The sequence below is a fragment of the Colobus angolensis genome, unplaced genomic scaffold, assembly GCF_000951035.1.
Source record: "Colobus angolensis palliatus isolate OR3802 unplaced genomic scaffold, Cang.pa_1.0 Scaffold105, whole genome shotgun sequence".
In the NCBI taxonomy this organism is placed as follows: domain Eukaryota; kingdom Metazoa; phylum Chordata; class Mammalia; order Primates; family Cercopithecidae; genus Colobus; species Colobus angolensis.
In genome coordinates, this window is record NW_012111475.1 from 4262794 (window position 1) to 4282390 (window position 19597).

Here is a 19597-nt window from a genome sequence, read left to right on the forward strand (position 1 = left end):
TCATTTAGAAAAGTGCAAAGAATACTAATATAATAAATCTCTTTGTATCCATGATCCAGTTTCTGTTGTATTTGTTTTGGATCTAAGTAAAACCTAGTAAAGATCTTAGCAAAGCTTCACGAGATATGATGCTTAATATGTAAACACCAATAGAAGAGAAAACACTGACAAATTTATGTTTCTATGGCACTGGGCACATAAAAGGGATAGGTTCAATAAATCAAAAGGAGGCTGAAGATGTAATTTGATATAATTTCACCTGGAGGCAGCCCTACGTAAAGTAACAGTGGCACTAAATATTAAATAACCCAATTTAAGTCAATTCTAACAACATTTATTGAATGTTTTCTGTGCACAGCATACTTAACTGGGTGTCATGGGATAAAAGAGACCTAATAACGATCTAGTGTCATATAATGGAAAGAATTGTGATGGGATCTGCCATTGACTAATTATTCATATTGGTCATGAAAATGTACTTTACTACAATTTCCACATCTGAAAATCCAAAGACTAAATTACATGATCTCCAAGGTACCTTCCTTCTTGGCAATTTTAACTTCTTTTGGGATTCTAGGAATATTTTTCCATCTTGCAATCTAAAATTCACCATTAAATTACTCACAGTCAACATTCAAGCTTGCTTTTATTCTTTTATCTTTTTCTACTTCATAAAAATTCAATGCACATGTATATTTAAGTGGTTATTTCATTGTTAGGCTGACTTTAATGAGCCAGCATATACCCAATATGACAGAAATCTGCTTTTGTTAATATTTCAAATGCAACTTTAAATAATGTTAAGCACATTTTAAAATTACAAAATAAAAAATAAAAACTGCGTTTCCTACCTATCTGTTAATGGAGTGATAACAAGGCGATCAGTACATCCCAGAAATTCATTCTGGTAAATAAAATCAACATCTGTAATAGACACTACAGTTTGATCCAAATCTTCCTTAAAGTAAAATCTACTCTGTTTTAACCATTCAAAATCAGTAGGTGATCTGATATGCATTTTTACCTTAAAAACATAAAATACAAAAAAAGTTATATACTGAATTGCAATAGCATAAAACATAAGCATGTGGGCAGTTTTTTTAATTCACTCTTGGATGAACTGATTCTTATTCACTTAACAAATATTGAGTTTCTTCCTGTGCTTGACACTGTGCTAGGTGAACAAAGACAGAGATGGTTCCAGGCTTCCAGAGCTTACAGAAAAGAGCAAAAGGCAAACAGTGAAACAAATCATTGCAATAAAGTACAAAGGGCACCACCACCGAAATTCAGGGCTCATGAATATATGGAGCAGGAGGACCTAACTACTCCAGGGTATCTGAGAGGGGCACTCAGAGGAAGAAAACATCTCAACTAAAACCCAGATAAATAGTATGAATTAGCCAGGGCCACTGGGAGCAAGGAACGAAAGGGATAATGAGGGTGTGGGAAGAGTAAGTGCTATAGGCAAAAGCCCACAAGATCTGATTGGCATCCTCAAGGAACCGAAAAAAGGTCAGTACAGCTGGGAGACATCCTGGGATCTAGAGAAAGCATGAGAGTTGAGGCTTCACAGGGCCATGGGAAGGGGTTTAAGAATTGTCCTCATGGCAGTCAGAAGTCACTAAAGGGTTAAGTACGGAAACACATAGTTATATATGCACATGTCTCCCTGCACCAGCACTATAGCCAAGCCACCCAATCCACGTAGTCATCAGCATATACAGATGAGGCAAGAGGTACTGGGCTCCCATAGCCATGGATGCAAGCTCTAGTACCTGGTCCATTCAAAGAGAAACCAGGTAAGCAACCTTAGGAACTCCATTCCATCACAACCACATTCTGAGAAGCTTCTTGACTTTCCAGTGAAACGTGAAACACCAGTCCTGCCCATTCAGAGGAATCAACACAGGAAGTGGCAAGTGCTCCCCTTCACTAAACCCAGTAGACCCACTTTCAGGTCATTCAGTTGACACTAAAAAATGGACTTGTGGCTACTATACAATGCTCAGATCTCCATCTGACCAGGCCTCCACATGCCTTGCTATTTACAGTCCTGCTTTTCGTTATTGTTGTTTGCTGTTTGGTCATGATCTTGCTTCCTCCTCTAGTTAAGGACTGGCTTCCCACCTAAAGCACAGTTTGTATTCATCACCTTGAGTTACTTTCAGGTAACACAGTCTGGCCCCACTCCCAGGGAATGCTCTGTAACACAGGACTCAAGGCCATGGGGATGCTCTCGGCCAGCCACTTTCAACCATCTGTTAAGATGGTAAGAAGGAGGTGGAGAAGAAAAGAATAGTTAATATATTTATTGAGTTCTTGCTGTATATCAGGTTGTTCTAATAACTGTACATGGAAAAATAAAATGCATATATGTTGGCCATGAGATCTCATTTAGTTGGGATGAAAACAGTTCAACGGTGATTAAGATAAAAGAAAATGGTTTCATAGTTTTCCTTATGTACAGGTTTTTTTTTAAATCCCTTCTGGATGTAAAATTTGCTCAGCACTTAATTTTAAAAGAAATTTCTTTTATAGGACTTCAGTTTTAGGAGCCAGTGAGAGATGTATAGACAACATCTTCAAATGTATGCTGACAGCAGATACAATAATGAACTCCATACTAGTGCTTCTTGAGGTGGAAGTCAATTAAAGTCAAAGTATAATGGTAATTGCAATTAGTAAAAACTAGTCCATGGAAGGCCAAAACAATATAAGTGCGCAGCTTTCTGATATTAGCTTAATCCAGAGATAAATCCTAGAGCAGTTTTTCCTCAAACTTCAATATGCATATGAATCTCCTAAGAATCTTGATAAAATGCAGATTCTGATTCAGTAGGTCTTGGATGGGAGGAGGGAGGCTGGAGATTCTGCTCTTTTCACCAACTTCCAGGTGATAGCAAAGCACTGGTTGGCATGGAATATTTTGAGAAGCAAGGATCTGGGTTGCAGGGGGATGGATGGACTGACTGGATGTCCTTCAAGTAATATTCAATAAATATAACTTATCTGATCAGAACTTTTGATAAAAGTTCAAAACAGGTAGTCTGTGATCACATTCTCTAAAACAGGACCCAAATGAATTATGTGTCTGTGATGAAGGAAAGAGATACCTTTAAAATGTATCAAATCAAGTAGACTAAAGCAATAGGAGTTAAATGGTAGGTAAGGATTATCAAACAGCAGCATTTCAAAATTACCTGGGGCTCCTACCCTGTAATAGAAAATCCTTCCTTTAGGAGAAGTTGGCCTTGGTCAAGGCCACCGGTTAGAGTCCCACTTCTAAGGGAATTCAAACACTTACCCTTCTTAGTCCCACCCTACAGAACTTTGCCCAAATCAAGCCCATGATCACCATCAACTGGACGAACAGCCGTGAGAGTGCTCTGAAGCCTGATTCTGTTCCATCTGTGCTCCTTTTCCAATCGACCCAGCATAGCTTATGACCTAAATTATATCGTGTTCCTGGTTATTTGGTTTAATGGAAAATTAGTTGGTTCATATCACATCAGTTGGTTCCAGGCTTTCAGAGTGCCAAATGAATATATAATATGGTTGTGTAAACCATCCAATACAGATATACAATATTGTGGACATGATATTGATGGACACAGTTATGAAAAAGGACCAAGTAAATGGAAAATTCATGTAAGTTAGGCAACATATACAATTCTTAACTGTTCATTATTAGTTAGTACACCAAATTAAGAAAAAAAAAAGATACCTTACCAAGTCATCAAAAATATCTCTCTGATGCACATGGATGGTAATCAGAGTTTCGAACTTCACCCTATCAAACTTGCTTAGATCATGTGTTGTCTGACTAATGAGAGTATTTAGAATATCCAAAAATTTCTGATTGGTCACTTGCATGATTTTCCTGTCATCTTTTGCGTTATGTAAAGCCTCTTCTGAATCATGTGTCCACAACATCTGAATTCCCAGAAGTCCAACCTACAGATCCAGCAGAAAAATATTGAAATTTACCAAATATTTAAAGCACATCTGCAATACAATTTGGTGGTTGCTTATTCACATTTTAAACTAAAAATCACATTGACTTGCATTTCTTCACTCCCAAAGGAGGGAAACAGTTAAAGTTTTAACCGTTAATATTTAATTATTTCATAGTAGATGGATTAATGATCATTAAAATACTGGCTACCATTTGTTGAACTATATGTGTATTATAGAAGATGGTTAGGAAATTTTTCTACAGAGGGCCTGAGACTATTGGATATTTCCATGCAATGATTTTTCTTTCTCAAGAAAAGCAAAGGAACTCTTTATTATTGCTTGTTCTTGAGCAGGGCTTCCCGAAGGTCTCTTTGCTCTTCTAAAAACAATATGCTGCCTATCTCCTTTCTTGATTGCTCCCTCTCTCTAATATCCATGTTTTTATCTAAGTCAACTTTTCTGTCTCTATACTTATCTACAGAAGAGAGAGGGAGACAGAAAATGAGAAGAGGAGAAGCTTGTATTCTTTGTATCCTGACGAAGGCATAAAGAAATTGTGAGAGGGTGTCACCTTAACCTACAATTTCTGCCCCAGAAAAGGTAATAAAAGTGGTCTGAGAATGCCCACCCTCACCCCTTCACTGAAATGGCTGTCCCTTCGGGAAGTCTCATTCATCCAGAGTCGAATGACAGATCCAACATCATTTGGACCAAAAAAGAGGACTGAAAGCAGGGCGAGCAGTATATGGCTACTGTTTGGCATGGGCTCAACAGTGAGAAAAGAAAGAATAAAACCCTCTTTCTGTCCCTGCCTTATCAGGGACTTTGATACTTTTCCTGCTAGAGCAGTGGCCAATCCTGGGGGCTGCAGCTAAAGATAAATGAAAGCACCTGGCTGAAGTGAGCAATGGGATCTGGGGAAAATAACCAGTGTCAGGAAGCTCCCCAAAAGCAAGCAGATTCTGGCCCTGTCAGCAGCAGATGATGGTCCAAGGGGGAAAATACAAAGAGAAAAACTACAAAAGCATAGCAGTGTAAGGCTGCCTGACTTAAAGATGAATAGACCAGCAGACCCCAAAACCCACTGCATAATGGTGTCTATCCAACAGCAAGTCTTTATAATCATTATCTTGAGTCACCAAGAAGAGCTTAAAATTATGTTTTTATACTCAGTCTAAAAAGGCATGCGACTTAGTGGTGAAAATCAGAGGACATTTCATTAAAAAACAAAATAAAACAGCAAAGTAAGAATACTCATTCGCATCAATATTATTCGATGCCTATAATAAGCACATTAAACAATATGAGAAGGTACCACATGTTCTCACGCACAAATGGAAGCTAAAACAAAGCTGACCTCAGAGAAGTGAAAGCAGATTGGAGGACACTAGAGGCTGGGAAGGGTAAGGAGAAGAGGAGGATAGAGATGGATTTGCTAAAGGACATAAAATTATAGCTAGGTAGGAGGACTAAGTGTTAGTGATCTATATCAGTGGTCCCCAGCCTTTTTGGCACCAGGGACCAGTTTCAAGGAACACAATTTTTCCATGGACAGGGGTCGCAGGATGGTTTAGATTCACATAAGGAGCGCACACCTCGATCCCTTGAATGCACAATTCAGTTCACAATAGGCTTCGCCCTCCTATGAGAATCTCATGCCGCCGCTGATCTGACAGGAGGTGGAGCTCAGGCAGTAATGCTCACTTGCCCGCCGCTCACCTCCTGCTGTGCGACCCAGTTCCTAATAGCCCATGAACCCGTACCGGTGTGTGGCCAGGCCGGGTCGGGTCCGGCGGGGGCGGGTTAGGGATCCTTGTTCTACACCACTGTAGGATAACTACGGTTAAGAATAACATATAGTTTCAAATAGCCAGAAGGAGGATATTGAATGTTCCCAACAGAAAGAAATCATAAGTGTTTGAGATGATGGATATGCTAATTACTCTCATCTGATCACAAGACATATTATATGTATCAAAACATCACTATGTGCCCCATTAATATGTACAATTGTTATATGTCAATTTTTAAAACAAAGAAGAAAGAGAAAAAGAGCAATAAATACATAAATAAGGTATTGGAAGGGAATACACTAAAATATTAATAGCTGTAATTTCCAGGTGGTGGAAATATGGGAAATTCTTATTTCCACTTTGATTTTATTTGTACTTTATTTAAGTTTCGGGATACACGTGCGGAACGTGCTGATTTATTACACAGGTAAACGTGTGCCGTGGTGGTTTGCTGCACCTATCAACCCATCACCTAGGTATTCCACTGTTATATTTTTTGCATTTTTCCAAATTTTTGCAGTAAGGATCCATTGCATTCAAATCTTTAAAACATGTTTTAAAAGAATATATATATATACACACACACACATACACTAGAGAAAATCCTGAAACTAATCATCTTTCCTACTACATCCTGTCCAACTTCACCACTGTTCTGAACTTGCTCTCAACTCTCTACATAATGCTAAATCCTCAGTCTAATTTAGGCTGAGCCCCTCCTTCAGGATATACACAGTCTGGAGAAGGAGAATATGTAGATTTAGTTTCAGGAACTCTTTGCTCAATTTAACAAAGTCTTTTATAAAGCTTGATCACAAAGGTAATAATGCTAATAAGAATACTAACGTTTCCCAAGGTATTATACAATATAAAAATCACAGTATTATTCTCTCCAATAAAGGTTGGTTCTCTATCTGTCCTTCTGTGGTTTGGATAAATAATACATCATTTATATCATTTGGGCAAAAACTGCCTACATTTTCCTTGGATATCTCTTGCCTTTTATTCCATGCTCTCTCTGGCCAGATCACAAATTACCACTTTTCATTTCTCCTGAATGAAAGTGTAATGAAACCACTGGCACCTGCTCCAACCCTGGCCTCTTTGAGGTCTTCACTTTCTAAAACACCAGTTGCATGAAAAAGCCTCTCAACAAATTATGTCCATTTTTAATCGCTTGAAGGGAAAATTAAAGACAAGATGGATTTCATGTCAAGAAAAGGTATGTTCATTCCCTTTACATACATCCATATCTATATCCATATCATATCTCTGAATTGGTGTGTGTGTATATATATATATACACACACACACACACACACACACACACATGCACATACACACACAGATGGTCCCCGACTTTCAATGGTACAACTTAACAATTTTTTTACTTTACGGCAGTGCAAAAGCAATATGCATTTAGTAGAAACTGTACTTTGAGCACCCATACAACCATTCTGTTTTTCACTTTCAGTGCAGTAGTCAATAAATTATATGAGATAGTCAACACTTTATTATAAAATAGGCTTGGTGTTAAATGATTTTGCCTAACTGTAGGCTAATGTAAGTGTTCTGAGCATCTTTAAGATACACTAGACTAAGCTTATGATTTGGTAGGTTAGATGTATTAAACGCATTTCTGGTGAATGATATTTTCAACTATGATGAGTTTGTTGGGCGATAACCCCATCATAAGTCGAGGAGTTTCTGTATACAAATACACACACACACACACTTACATATGTATCTATTAGACTCAATGTATGTATCCTTAATTATGGGAAAATAGTGGCATGCCCTCTTCTGGGAGATGGGATGGGTTGGTCTACAATGGTGTAGGTTGACAAGCAGGTGGTTGGGAGCTGAGGCTAAAATGAGCGTGAGTAGGCCACTCTAACCTAGTTCAAAGCTACAGTTGCCTCACACCATCAGGCCAACCACCTCCTAAGCATCCTTCCCCTTTATTTCCATTTCTTTTCACCATTACTCAAGCATTGTGTATTCTCACCTGTGCTGGAAAGTGGCTGAGGAATGGTAAGAGTTGAAATCCTGAATCACTGATTTGATAGAAAGCGGATCTAATTATATTATGTAATGATGACATCTGCATTTTTAACAAATCCAGAAGCCAAATCTCCACAGGACCTTTGGCCATAACAGAATTATCCAACTAAAACAAAATTACAAGGATATTATAAATTGATAATAATTTGGCATTTTTACAAATGTTCCACACACACTTAATAAATCATAGTACCCTATGCCAAGCAAACAGTTTCATATTTTATACAAAACATTTTAAATATGGGTAAAATCATCTAATACTATAGCTGGAAGAAACTACAGGGATCATCTAGTCCAAAACTTTCACTTCATAAATCATAAAATGAGTCTCAGAGAAGTTAAAGGATTTATCTAAACTAGTTTTTAACAAAGCCCAGGGCTGTAGAATAAGAACTCCCTCTCCTGTTTTTTTCCATAAGAGAATTGCACTCTCCTCAACGTAAGTTTTTTTTTTTTTTTTTTTGAGACGGAGTCTCGCTCTGTCGCCCAGGCTGGAGTGCAGTGGCCGGATCTCAGCTCACTGCAAGCTCCGCCCCCCGGGTTTACGCCATTCTCCTGCCTCAGCCTCCCGTGTAGCTGGGACTACAGGCGCCCGCAACCTCGCCCGGCTAGTTTTTTGTATTTTTTAGTAGAGACGGGGTTTAAGTTTTTAAAGAAATTCTGATAACAAAATTTAAAGCAAGGTAAATTACAACAATTTTTTCTCCTTCTCTTGATACGACAGCCATGATGCGATCATAGTCTTTTGCATGAAATGTCGCCTCATTGATGTTGTCAGACACTGCAGGGAGATGCGGCTGCAAGACAGGAAAACATCACACATGAGGCTGAACCCAAAAGTGGCTAAGATGTTTTTAAAAGCCCTAATATTTTGTATCTTTTTAAAAGGTTATTTACTTTTGTCTCAAAAAATATAGAGAGACTCTGCTTTGACCCTTGACTGGCTTGGAGGCCTACTTTTTAAAATCAAGCCCTACAGAATGTTTTCTCCAGGTCCTGCAAACGGCCCCCTCTCATGCTATGCAGATTAGACTAAGGACTGTCACCTTCCACCAGATGGAGACTGGACCATACGGCCACCCCCCTCCTCCCCACCCAGATACAGCTCAGTCCTGTCCTCTCTCCTAGCTCTACCTCCACCTTTCACAGAGCCTTTCCATTCTCTTTTCTCACTGTTACAAGTCCCTGGAAACCAACAAGGAACATTAGCCATTTCCCAGATCCCCAAACCAGAACTGGCCCTGGGATAGGCCCTTCTGTGCCTCCCACTCTCAGTTTGCTATGGTTTTTCTTTTCCTCTTCCAAAGTATTGCTCTGGGAAATGGCTAAAAGCATTGGAGAAGTATTCAGAAAGGAAAAAAAAGGACAAATCCAAAATATAACCCCTATTTGGTCTAAGAATATTTAGAATAAAATACTCATAATGATAAATTCGATTTAATAAACACATACTGTGTGCTAGAGGTTTTGCTATGCATGATCTCATATAATCCTCATGACGGTCCTGTGAGGTGAGAACCATTAATATCCTGATTTTACAGATGTGGAATGGAGGCATAGGGAAATTAGGAAGCCTGCCAAGGAAGCCTGCCAAGCTAGGAATGGCATAGTCAGTGCATAGTCGCTCAACACTGCTGGACTGCATCAGGATGACAGGCTCCAAATACACAGAAAATATGACATTTTATGATCAATGTAATTTGTAATACTGTTCTGTAATGCCTACATTTTTTTTTTTTTTTTTCCCCAGGCTGGAGTGCAGTGGCCAGATCTCAGCTCACTGCAAGCTCCGCCTCCCAGGTTTACACCATTCTCCTGCCTCAGCCTCCTGAGTAGTTGGGACTACAGGTGCCTGCCACCATGCCCGGCTAGTTTTTTGTATTTTTTAGTAGAGACAGGGTTTCACCAGGTTAGCCAGGATGGTCTCGATCTCCTGACCTCGTGATCCGCCCGTCTTGGCCTCCCAAAGTGTAATGCCTGCATTTTTAAGATTTTTCATTTAAGATTTCATTTAAGATTCTTCACTTTTATTCTTGATTGTGTATGTTGTGGAAAAAGCAATTGAGATCACAGACTCTTAGATTATACCTGTATGGTGTGGGAATCACTGGCTTGTCCAAGAATTTCCAGGAGAACTGGATCAGATACAAAGAAGAATCTTGGAAATAGTAATCGTTTCTTCTCCAAATACCTTCCAATAAAGTCGATAGTATGTTACCAAGTGGTTTTTTTCCCCTAAATTGTTATTTTTTTAGTCAAGACATAATCACTAACATCTTTGCTAAAATAATAGCAAACACCTAGAGTCATTTATCGCTTACCCCTGCAATGTTTGGTGAAAACCAAAGTCCATGCTCCACCATGGATGACACTTGGGAAAACAAGAGATTCAGGTCAAGGCTGCCCCATCAGCTGCTGTCCTCTCCTTTCTCATCAGATGCCCTCCTCTGACCTTTCTAAGACTGTTGGAAACCTCATGGCTTAAACCCAGGGGAAGAACAAACCTTATCTCCAAACCAACACATTCTGAGAGTGAAAGGGAGGACAACTAACCATTACGCCAGGACAGAGGCATAAACTTGGACAAACCAGGATGTATCAATCTCTATGTATCTCTATGTATCTCTATACATCTCTATGTATCTCTATACATCAATCTCTATGTATTTCAAATAGAGATTGAAAATGAACTGGCTTAAAAAAATTATCCTGACATCTATCCTCTTGTGAGAGTAAAAATAAAATAAAATAAAAATGATTTGTGAATTTGTCTGGTGAATTGTTCTCTTAGTGCACATTTCTATTCTACGCCTGCAGTGGCTTGAATGTTAGCCCTCAAAAAGACATGTCCATGACCTATTCCCTGAAATCCATGAGGGTGACCTTATTTGGAAAAAGGGCTTTTGCAGAGGGAATGAAGTTAAGGATCTTGAAGAGCCCTGAATCCGACGACAAATGTCATCATAAGAGACACATAGGAAGAGGAGGAGAAGGCCAAGTGAAGACAGACGCAGAGATTGGAGTTACGAAGACACAAGCCAAAAAACTCCTAGAGCCACCAGAAGACAAAAGAGGCAAGGGAGGATCCTCTCTTAGAGTCTTCAGAGGGAGCCAACACCTTGATTTCAGACTTCTTGTTTCCACAGCTATGAGAGAATGAATTTCTGTTGCTGTCAGCCAACCATCTGTGGAAATTTGTTACAGCGGCCCAAGGAAACAAATATAATGTCTGAACCACCCCCAAGTCAAAGGTGCCTTCCTCCCAGAAAAGTTCAATCTACGTGAAATTTTAAGTTCCTATCCCCACTTTAACCATCACTACCAAACCAGAAATGTAGTCAATACCAGTAAGTTTGGGATAAAACACTGTCACATACAAAATGATACGTGATTTAAAAATTAAACTCTTACCCTGTGAGTGACTTCTGACATACTTCCAACTGCTCATGTAAATGAGGTAAAAGTTGTCCCATGGTTTCATCTCCAACACAGCAATTAATCACGTTGGGATTCTCATGAGCTCGCTGCATTATTTTTATCCACGACTTGTCAATATTCTGAAAACGTTTTGCTTCCTGAAAACGAATCCATAGCCAGTAAAGATTAGCATTTGGATAACTGAGAAACAGCAAAGTCTTCACCTTGGAATTTTCTACAGTTCTTCAAACCAGCATCTATTAGTCTCAGGCTGCATAATTTAAACAGACAATTTTTTTTTCATTTGAATTAATTCTGAGTGACACAAACCCGAAGTTATAAAACTGCATATTAAAATGCTACTTTATCACAATGAGGCTTATGGCTTATTTGTTTCATTGCATTTAATATGTTTTTCAAAGTACCATATGATTAATTTGCAGAGCTATCAACTTAAAGTTCCAATCTAGTGTTTCAGCACCCCAGGTGTTTTGGTTTGATGAGCAAACTGAAGAAGCATGAAAACAATTTGATCTCAGGATCCTTGGAATAATTGCAGCTCAATAGTACCCCAGGGCAGGGGAAAAAAAGAAAAAAGACAGTAAAGCCACAAAACAAAGTTTCATTTACATTTTCGCAAGTGAAAATTTTCTATTTACTATGAATGATATTAAGCTTTGCACTCAGTTGCAAAAATGCCTCTAGAAATTGGCATAATCTTTCCTCTTTTAAAAATACAGTCTTCCGATTAAAAAACAAAAATGATATATTTCAGTTTAATGTTTTAAAAATGTGCCATTAGTACAAAGGAAATCAGTCATTTAAAAAAAAAAACAAAACTCTTTTATCCTGGATTTTTAACCTATATAGATCCTGTTTGTAAATATGGAAGTTTAGGAAGAGCAGGCTTAGTTTTCTAAGAGCACAGTTACCTTCATCAACTAAACCTATCAGTTATTATAGTTATTGGCATTTATTTAAAAGGTCCCAATAGAGCTGTTTTAAAGGTTTTGTTACAGCCTCCCAAGGCTGTTTTCTTGCTCCACAGTATGTATCTGATCTGTTAGTAGTAGACTTACTAAGAATTAACAAAAGTTAATTTGTGCTTACAGAACATAGATTAATTTTAATACTACTCTCAGAGGAATATTATGAGGTTAACTCTTAGAAAAGATGAACTACTATAATAGTACGGCATTTGAATGTACCTCACATCCTCAAACAACTTCGAGATTATTCAGTGTTTAAAACTATGTGGACTTCTTCTTTCTGCTAATCAGAGGTCAGCACTTTCTAAAAAACTTTTTCTGTAAAGGGCCAGACATCAAAGATTTCAGACTTTTTGGGCCATATAATCTGAGTTATAACTACTCAACTCTGCTGTTGTGGTGCTAAAGCAGCCACAGACAATATACAAAGGAATGGATGTGGCTGTGTTCCAATAAAACTTTATTTACAAAAACAGGCAAGTGGGCCATAGTTTGCCAAACCCTGGCATAGTTAAGCCTTGACCATACGTCTTTGCGAAGACTTTTACAGAGACATATAGACAACATACACCAAATTATTTTATCAGTAATTACAAAAGTCGTATTTACCTGAGGTAGCTGTTTGGCAATATCTCCACCTACAAAGACGGCTTCAAGATAAACCCAAAGGTTCTGTACTACAAGCCACTCTTCAATTATATCTGAGGAAGTGGACAATTTATACACCCAATTTTGGATATTTTTTTTAAATGGAGCATTGTATCTAAAAGGTAAGAACAGAAAAGATCACGTTTCAAAGAAGATTCAGAAAATTGTATGGCCTTACTGAAGTAAATTACAGAAGAAATACTACTTTGGGAATGAATGTTTTGTCCTAAAAGGGTAGTTCCTAATAGATATTATACAGCTAATAAAAATTGTTGCTTTTTATGAATAAAACTCATATAACTATAGTGATTTTACCTATTGTTACCATATGTCAGTCATAGAAGAATGGGCCTAGTTTTTGTTTGTTTGTTTGTTTTTAGAGACAGAGTCTCACTCTGTCACCCGGGCTGGAGTGCAGTGGTGTGATCTCGGCTCACTGCAAGCTCCGCCTCCCAGGTTCACGCCATTCTCCTACCTCAGCCTCCCAAGTAGCTGGGACTACAGGTGCCTGCCACCACACCTGGCTAATTTTGTATATTTTTAGTAGAGACAGGGTTTCACCATGTTAACCAGGATGGTCTCGATCTCCTGACCTCATGATCCGCCCGCCTTGGCCTCCCTAAGTGCTGGGATTACAGGCGTGAGCCACTGTGCCTGGTCAGAATGGGCTAGTATTATGGTACATAGGTCCAGCAAAGGAAATGTGCTGGTCACTCCTGGGAGTAAATGGCAGACAAAGAATAAGGTAGTTTCCAAAACTTCTGTGAACCAAATCCAAGTGGGGACTGCCTGTGAGAGCAACACATAAGACACTGTTACTGGTCCATGGAACTATTGAATCTAGGGAAAGAGACCACTATCCAGGGATTTTCCTTTTATGAATGGTCTTGAAGGTTTCATCCAGCAAGAGACAGACTATCTCTAAAGGGACAGGACAAATCAGATCCCTAAAGATCAGGAGAGGGTTAGGTATCACCAGGTTCACCTGGAGAAAGATGACCACAAAGCCCGGGTCAAGCTTGAGATCTGATGTTCACTTACAGGTGTGCTCTTCCCACCCACAGACAGAGAATTACACCAGGTACTACAACTAGTTTCTGCAGTGCTAGAGACCCAGGGTTGCTACCCCCCATACAGCATGGCTCCTGTTTTTTGATCATCAGGACTTGCTGAAGTCTTTATGAGAATACAAAGGGTCCAGAAAGCTGAGCACAACAAAGGAAGACAAGAAATAGAATGGATGCCATGGAGGAAGCAATGGGAGGCTACTGGGTAAAAACCCCAACTACCTACAGTTAACAGCAAGAAGCTGACTGCAGCATGTGGCAAGGGCAAGCAGTTTCAATGTGGTGCAGTGGCATTTGCTGGTGAGTGGCACTTGTTGACTAGGATCTTCAAACTTTTCTTGATCTAGTTCAGAGTGATTTGAAGGTATTCACCTGTGGAATGGGGTTTTTTCTGGGTACGGTCCGATGCCTGCATACAACCCATAACTTCCCTGAAAGCCTATGTTACACATGAAGTTATAAATGGAATTGTACATAAATTGCTCCAAGGAGAAAGGTAATCCAATTGCTCAGGCAGTAAGAGGTGTTTTTCCCAATACTCAGTTTATACTGTTTCCCGGGCCACTGGTCGAGAGCTGAAAGGCAGTCAATATGCCAAAAACATCTTCCAAATAAAGACATGTAAACCAGCATGGCATGGACAGGCATCTAGGGAGATGAAGCAACTAGATAGGCCAAAAATGGTTCTGCACAGGAAAAAAAAAAGTCATCCTTGATTTTGTATAACTTCTAAAGATGGAAAAGGGAGATCTGAAACAAAATCAAGCATAGCTAGTTTCTGTCCTTTGGCCAGATACCTGCAATTGTACAACTTTGCGTGGTCAAACCCACCATGGCCCATGAAGTCCCATGGAATCAGGGATCCACCAGGGAAATGTCACAATCCAGGCAATATCTACAGTCAAGTCTCACCCAAGAAGACATACAGCTTCCTTCTGAAGTCACATCAAAGTAGTCCTAGAGATCCAGCAGGTATGACTCACTACTAGGTCAGTCTGTGATTAGTTCTGGAACAGGCTTTCCAGACCTACTTGGCACTGCAAAGTTCTCTAGGAGAAGAATCTCCCAGAATGTGATGACTTCTTAGCTATCCTTATACTCTTTCTGGCAGGGCCAGAAGTTTGTAAACATTGAGTTTACTAATACACAAATAGGTATTTTACTAATCAGGTTATGTCCAAGTAAGTATGAATTTAAGAAAGCCTTCAAATCCTGAATTTCTTGGCTGCAGACACTGCCCAGGTGAATCTACAGCCCTTCTTCAAGAGGTTATCATCCAGGAAGTCAGACGGCAAAATCTGCAATGAACCACAGGGAAACAGTAGCCCACGAAGTCTAGAAACTACTGAATATCCTATGGTCACCTTTGCCAGGATTCCCTGAAAGCAGAGGATGCATCCGAGGACCTTGACCTTTATAAATTCAACCAAGAACTCCCTGGACTGGCAGCTTCGTCATTACGCAAATACAAGACTGCCCCTGGAGCCAGAGGTCATGCAGGATGCCACTCACTAACCAGTGATTCCAACCTGGAAAAGGGATATTAGCTATTTCTTAGGTGTGTTCAGGTGAAGAATAGTTGAGAACTACTGCGTAGTCAGCTAGAGGAATAGAGGTTGCCAGTGCCAAAGACCTGACAGAATATTTAATCTGACTAAGTCCTATAAGAATTTCCTAAAGCTGCACTCAAGATCATAGGTACCTTCGAGCTGGTCTGTAAATGATGAACAGGTGACCTCACTCAGACCATTATTTCACCATAAAAAATGAAAGTCTCTACGTAAGTGCCAAGCCCCTAATGGGTAGATTGCTCTAGTGGTAGATTGCTCTCACGGGTGGCCAGCAGGCTTTTACCGGGCCACTGGGTGAATGCTTGAACAGGATTAGCCAAGAGGTCAATGATGTCAAATCAGAGGAACAAAAGAGAGAAAAGATAAAATGAAGAAGTCATCTCAGTGGAGAATCAAGACCTTCAGAGGACACGCTGCCAGTTTGGGGAAGAATAATTAGGATGGGGCCCATCAGGGAAAACAGGGAAGGGGAGATGAGTACCACTAAGGAAGAGATGGAGGCCATGATTATTAGGGGAAACGGGCAGTTCATATAGGGACAGACAAGATAGAGCGATTTAGTGCAGAATCCTACCCAATGCAAGAGCTTTAAAACTGAGCTTTTACTTGGAATTTTATAACCCTAAATATCCCATTTAAACCTCTCCCGCAAATTATAAAATTACCTGTTGCTGAGTAAGGACCCTAAGACCATTAAACTATCCTCCATCAAAGTGATAATTTCTCCCGATTCGGTTCCTTTGAGCAGGAGCTCTCCTTTTCCCTTAAATGCTGCAAAACTCAGATTTTGGTTGGTCCAATTCTCAGTCACCTGAGTCAGCTTGGCTTCAATATCCTTCTCCTTAATGGCAGATATGCAAATATCCTTTGAAGGAAAAGCAAAGAATATGTCATGATGTTTTCAACTACAAATTAAGTGCATCACAAAATCATAGAATTTTTTTTAGCTTGAAAGGGACCTGGAAGTCACCCAGTTCATATAGTCATTTTACAGCCAAGAAAAGGCTTCAGATCATTGTGTTGCAACTTGACACTAGAGCCTTATGACTCGCCGACTACTAATTATTTTTCTGTACCACATACATGAAACAATGGAACTTAAATCATCATTTTTCAGATTATGTTTTCAATTGGAGCTTCTGGCTAAAATGGGGATAATCACAGCTGCCCTGTCTATCCCAGAGGTTAGCTATGAGAATCAAATGAGAACATACACGACAGTCTTTTGAACTCTTTCAAGTAACATATAGATATTACTATATTCCTGCCTGTTCTAGTCCTAATATGAATATCTCACTTACTTAAACATCAATTGTTTTTTTTCTTATGGGTTTTTCCATATTTTTGGGGGAATACTTAATAAGAAAGACTCATGAAAGAAAATAAAAGTAACATATTTTCCCCACAGTGCCTCAACTTGTGTTCATAGTTAGAATCACAGAGATGAAAAAGAATTTAAAGGTGTGAGATGTTTCCACAAATGATCATAACACAAATTAGTGTGGAATAAATGTCCTAAGAATGATGTGAACCATAGTGATTTCTGAGGACGGAGGCCTGTGCTGAGGAGGAATGGCTTCATAGAGGAGGAGGTGAGATTCCAGCAGAGGATCTCTGGGAGGAAGAGGAAATTCTGTCCTGAAGGGAAGGCTTCCTTTAGAGGCAGTGAGTCCAGTAACAGCAGGAATCTAATTTGGCTAATGCTAGGGCATGTGGGGCTGAGCAACTAGACATATCTGGGTAGACAGTACTAAGACTCTGTTTTGTGTACCAAAAGTAATTAACAGAATCCTGGAATTACTTGAAATTGTATAATAAACCACAGCCTATGAATGGCTACATTATTAAGTATAAAAACATACTTATAAGAAGCAGATGGTCAGCTAAAGTGTTTCTAACTCTTTGTTTCTTTGTGATATTTACAAATAGGACAAAAATGCTTTGAAAGAAAAGCTTTTTGTGTATACACGTCATCAAAAAGAGGTAGGGGAAGGCAGAAAACCCAAACCATATATTTGGGAGATTTCTGGTCACATGGTGCATTTTCTTAACTCCAAAAACATAAAATAATGGATAAAATAATTTTTTTAAAGTAAGTAAAAAAGCAAACAACCAGCCTTAAAAACAAGATAAACATCTCCATGAACCAAAAGTGGAAAAGCTATGCAGACCAGTTGGTGGAGCTGAAACACAGGCCTGAGGGCCCTGGTCACTGGGGCCAAGCCTCTGGTTCCCATGGGGTGAAGAAGAATAGAAATGATCTATAGGAGGAGCACCTGGGCTGGGGTCTAGAGCCCTCCAATCATGGAAGGAGGCTGAAAACACTGCCTCCAGCTGCCATCTAGACAACTAGATTAAATGGAATGTGGACCTGGGGGATGGGGTGACACTAAGCCAGTCCCACAACCAGGATCTGAAACAGGTCAGTGCATGCCTGGATTATCACACTACAGCACAGGAGGGGATGGGGGATGGAGATCGCTGTTACAACACCTGGCTCTCAGGCTCTCAACTTGGGGCTGCAGGGACGTGGGCAGTGGAGGAGGCAACCACAAGGCCACTAAACAAGGAAAACTAAGACATGAATGGACAGAGACAATTTTAACACATTATATAAGCCAGATTTTTTGAAATCCTGCCATTCAAAATGAGTCCTCCCAGCCACCCCAATAAAAATGACAAAATCCATGAAAAAATCTAAGGCTCAGAGGATAGCCAACATAAAATGCAACCACAGCAAAAATTCAGTACAGGTGAAATTAATCTTAAAGAAGAATCTGAAAACATCTTTATATTTAATTTAGAGTTGTTGAAGTATAGGTAAAGATAGTATAGATAAAATAATATTGGCCACGAGCTGATAAACGTTAGAGTAAGGAGAGCTTTACTTTTGTAGGTGTTTGAAATTTTCTCTAATGAAAAACGTTTAAATAATTATGTTTAAAATATTCAAAGAGATAAGCGAAGACATCTATAAATCTACAGATTTGAAACCTACAGATCTGGAAATATATATAGATTTAAGACTCTGTAGATCTAAGGATCTACAAAAAGGACAGAAAAATTTTAATGCAAAAATGAAAAAAAATGGTGGCCACAAAAAAGAACCAATTAAAAATCTTGGAAAGGAAAAATGTAATAATAGAAAATTCTAAAAACTTAATAGACTGAACAGGAAAAAGCATAAAATTAGAAATTTGGAAAATAGTTCAGAGGGATTCACCAAGAACACAACACATACATAAACAAATATTTTTTAAGTAGAAGTGCATTCTGGGGACAAGGAAGATGTATTGAAGGGCTCCAAAACAAATGTATTTCAAATAATGTATTTCAAATAATCATATAATCTCATTGAGTAACAAGATTATTTCATAAAAGTCAAGAATGTTCAGGATCATTCCAAATTCTGAGGGTGCATTACAGAGGGCAATTAGTCCAACCTCTCATAAAATATCTGTACAACTCTCAGAAAAGAAAAAAGGGACATTCTTTAATGGATCATTGATAAGAACGTATACACTTATGTACCTCAATATCATCCTTATTTTTAAGGAGTGGTGCTTCCATGATATTTCTAAGGCAAAAAGAATCAGATTCCACATCAAATGGGGTTCCAGTTAATTCGGAGATTCTATCCCAGTGCCTCTGTTTCATGGCCTTATTGGTCATCATTTCCAGTAGAGGACATGACTCACTGAAATCATCAATTCTCTTTCTGAGATCCAAAAAAGCTTGCCAGTCTTTAAGTCCTTTTGGAAGTTTACGACATCTTTCAGAAAGAAAGAAAAAAAATGCCACCTTCACATTTATTTGAAGAAGGTTTTATGTATATACAGTAGTACATTAGGGAATAAATTAGCTTCTGAAATACCTATAGGATCCTAAGAAGATAGGCATTATAAAAACTTCCATTGAAACTCACCTGTTTTGAAATTCCAGCAGTTCTGCATTAATTTTTTCAATATCTACATCTCCCCAAAGTATTTCATAATAACCACTAATACTGCTCATTACAGTGTCATACAATCCATACAGCTTCTGCAGCAAGTTGAGTTCTTTTCTGGGAAACAAAGTAATTAAATTAT

At 38.9% G+C, this 19597-nt stretch overlaps 1 protein-coding gene across 1 annotated transcript in view; it reads right to left on the minus strand.

Annotated features, from left to right (window-relative positions):
- The window catches only part of DNAH8 (dynein, axonemal, heavy chain 8), a 335359-nt gene that overhangs the window by 176032 nt on the left and 139730 nt on the right, over window positions 1-19597 (minus strand). Inside the window, exons 33-42 of the mRNA XM_011944829.1 lie at window positions 19435-19572; window positions 19041-19281; window positions 16175-16374; window positions 12833-12986; window positions 11229-11392; window positions 9906-10008; window positions 8510-8614; window positions 7762-7923; window positions 3733-3957; window positions 852-1024 (exon numbers count right to left, since the gene is read on the minus strand). Of these exons, the coding sequence (XP_011800219.1) occupies window positions 852-1024; window positions 3733-3957; window positions 7762-7923; window positions 8510-8614; window positions 9906-10008; window positions 11229-11392; window positions 12833-12986; window positions 16175-16374; window positions 19041-19281; window positions 19435-19572 (1665 nt within the window). The remainder of the gene's footprint in view (window positions 1-851; window positions 1025-3732; window positions 3958-7761; window positions 7924-8509; window positions 8615-9905; window positions 10009-11228; window positions 11393-12832; window positions 12987-16174; window positions 16375-19040; window positions 19282-19434; window positions 19573-19597) is intronic.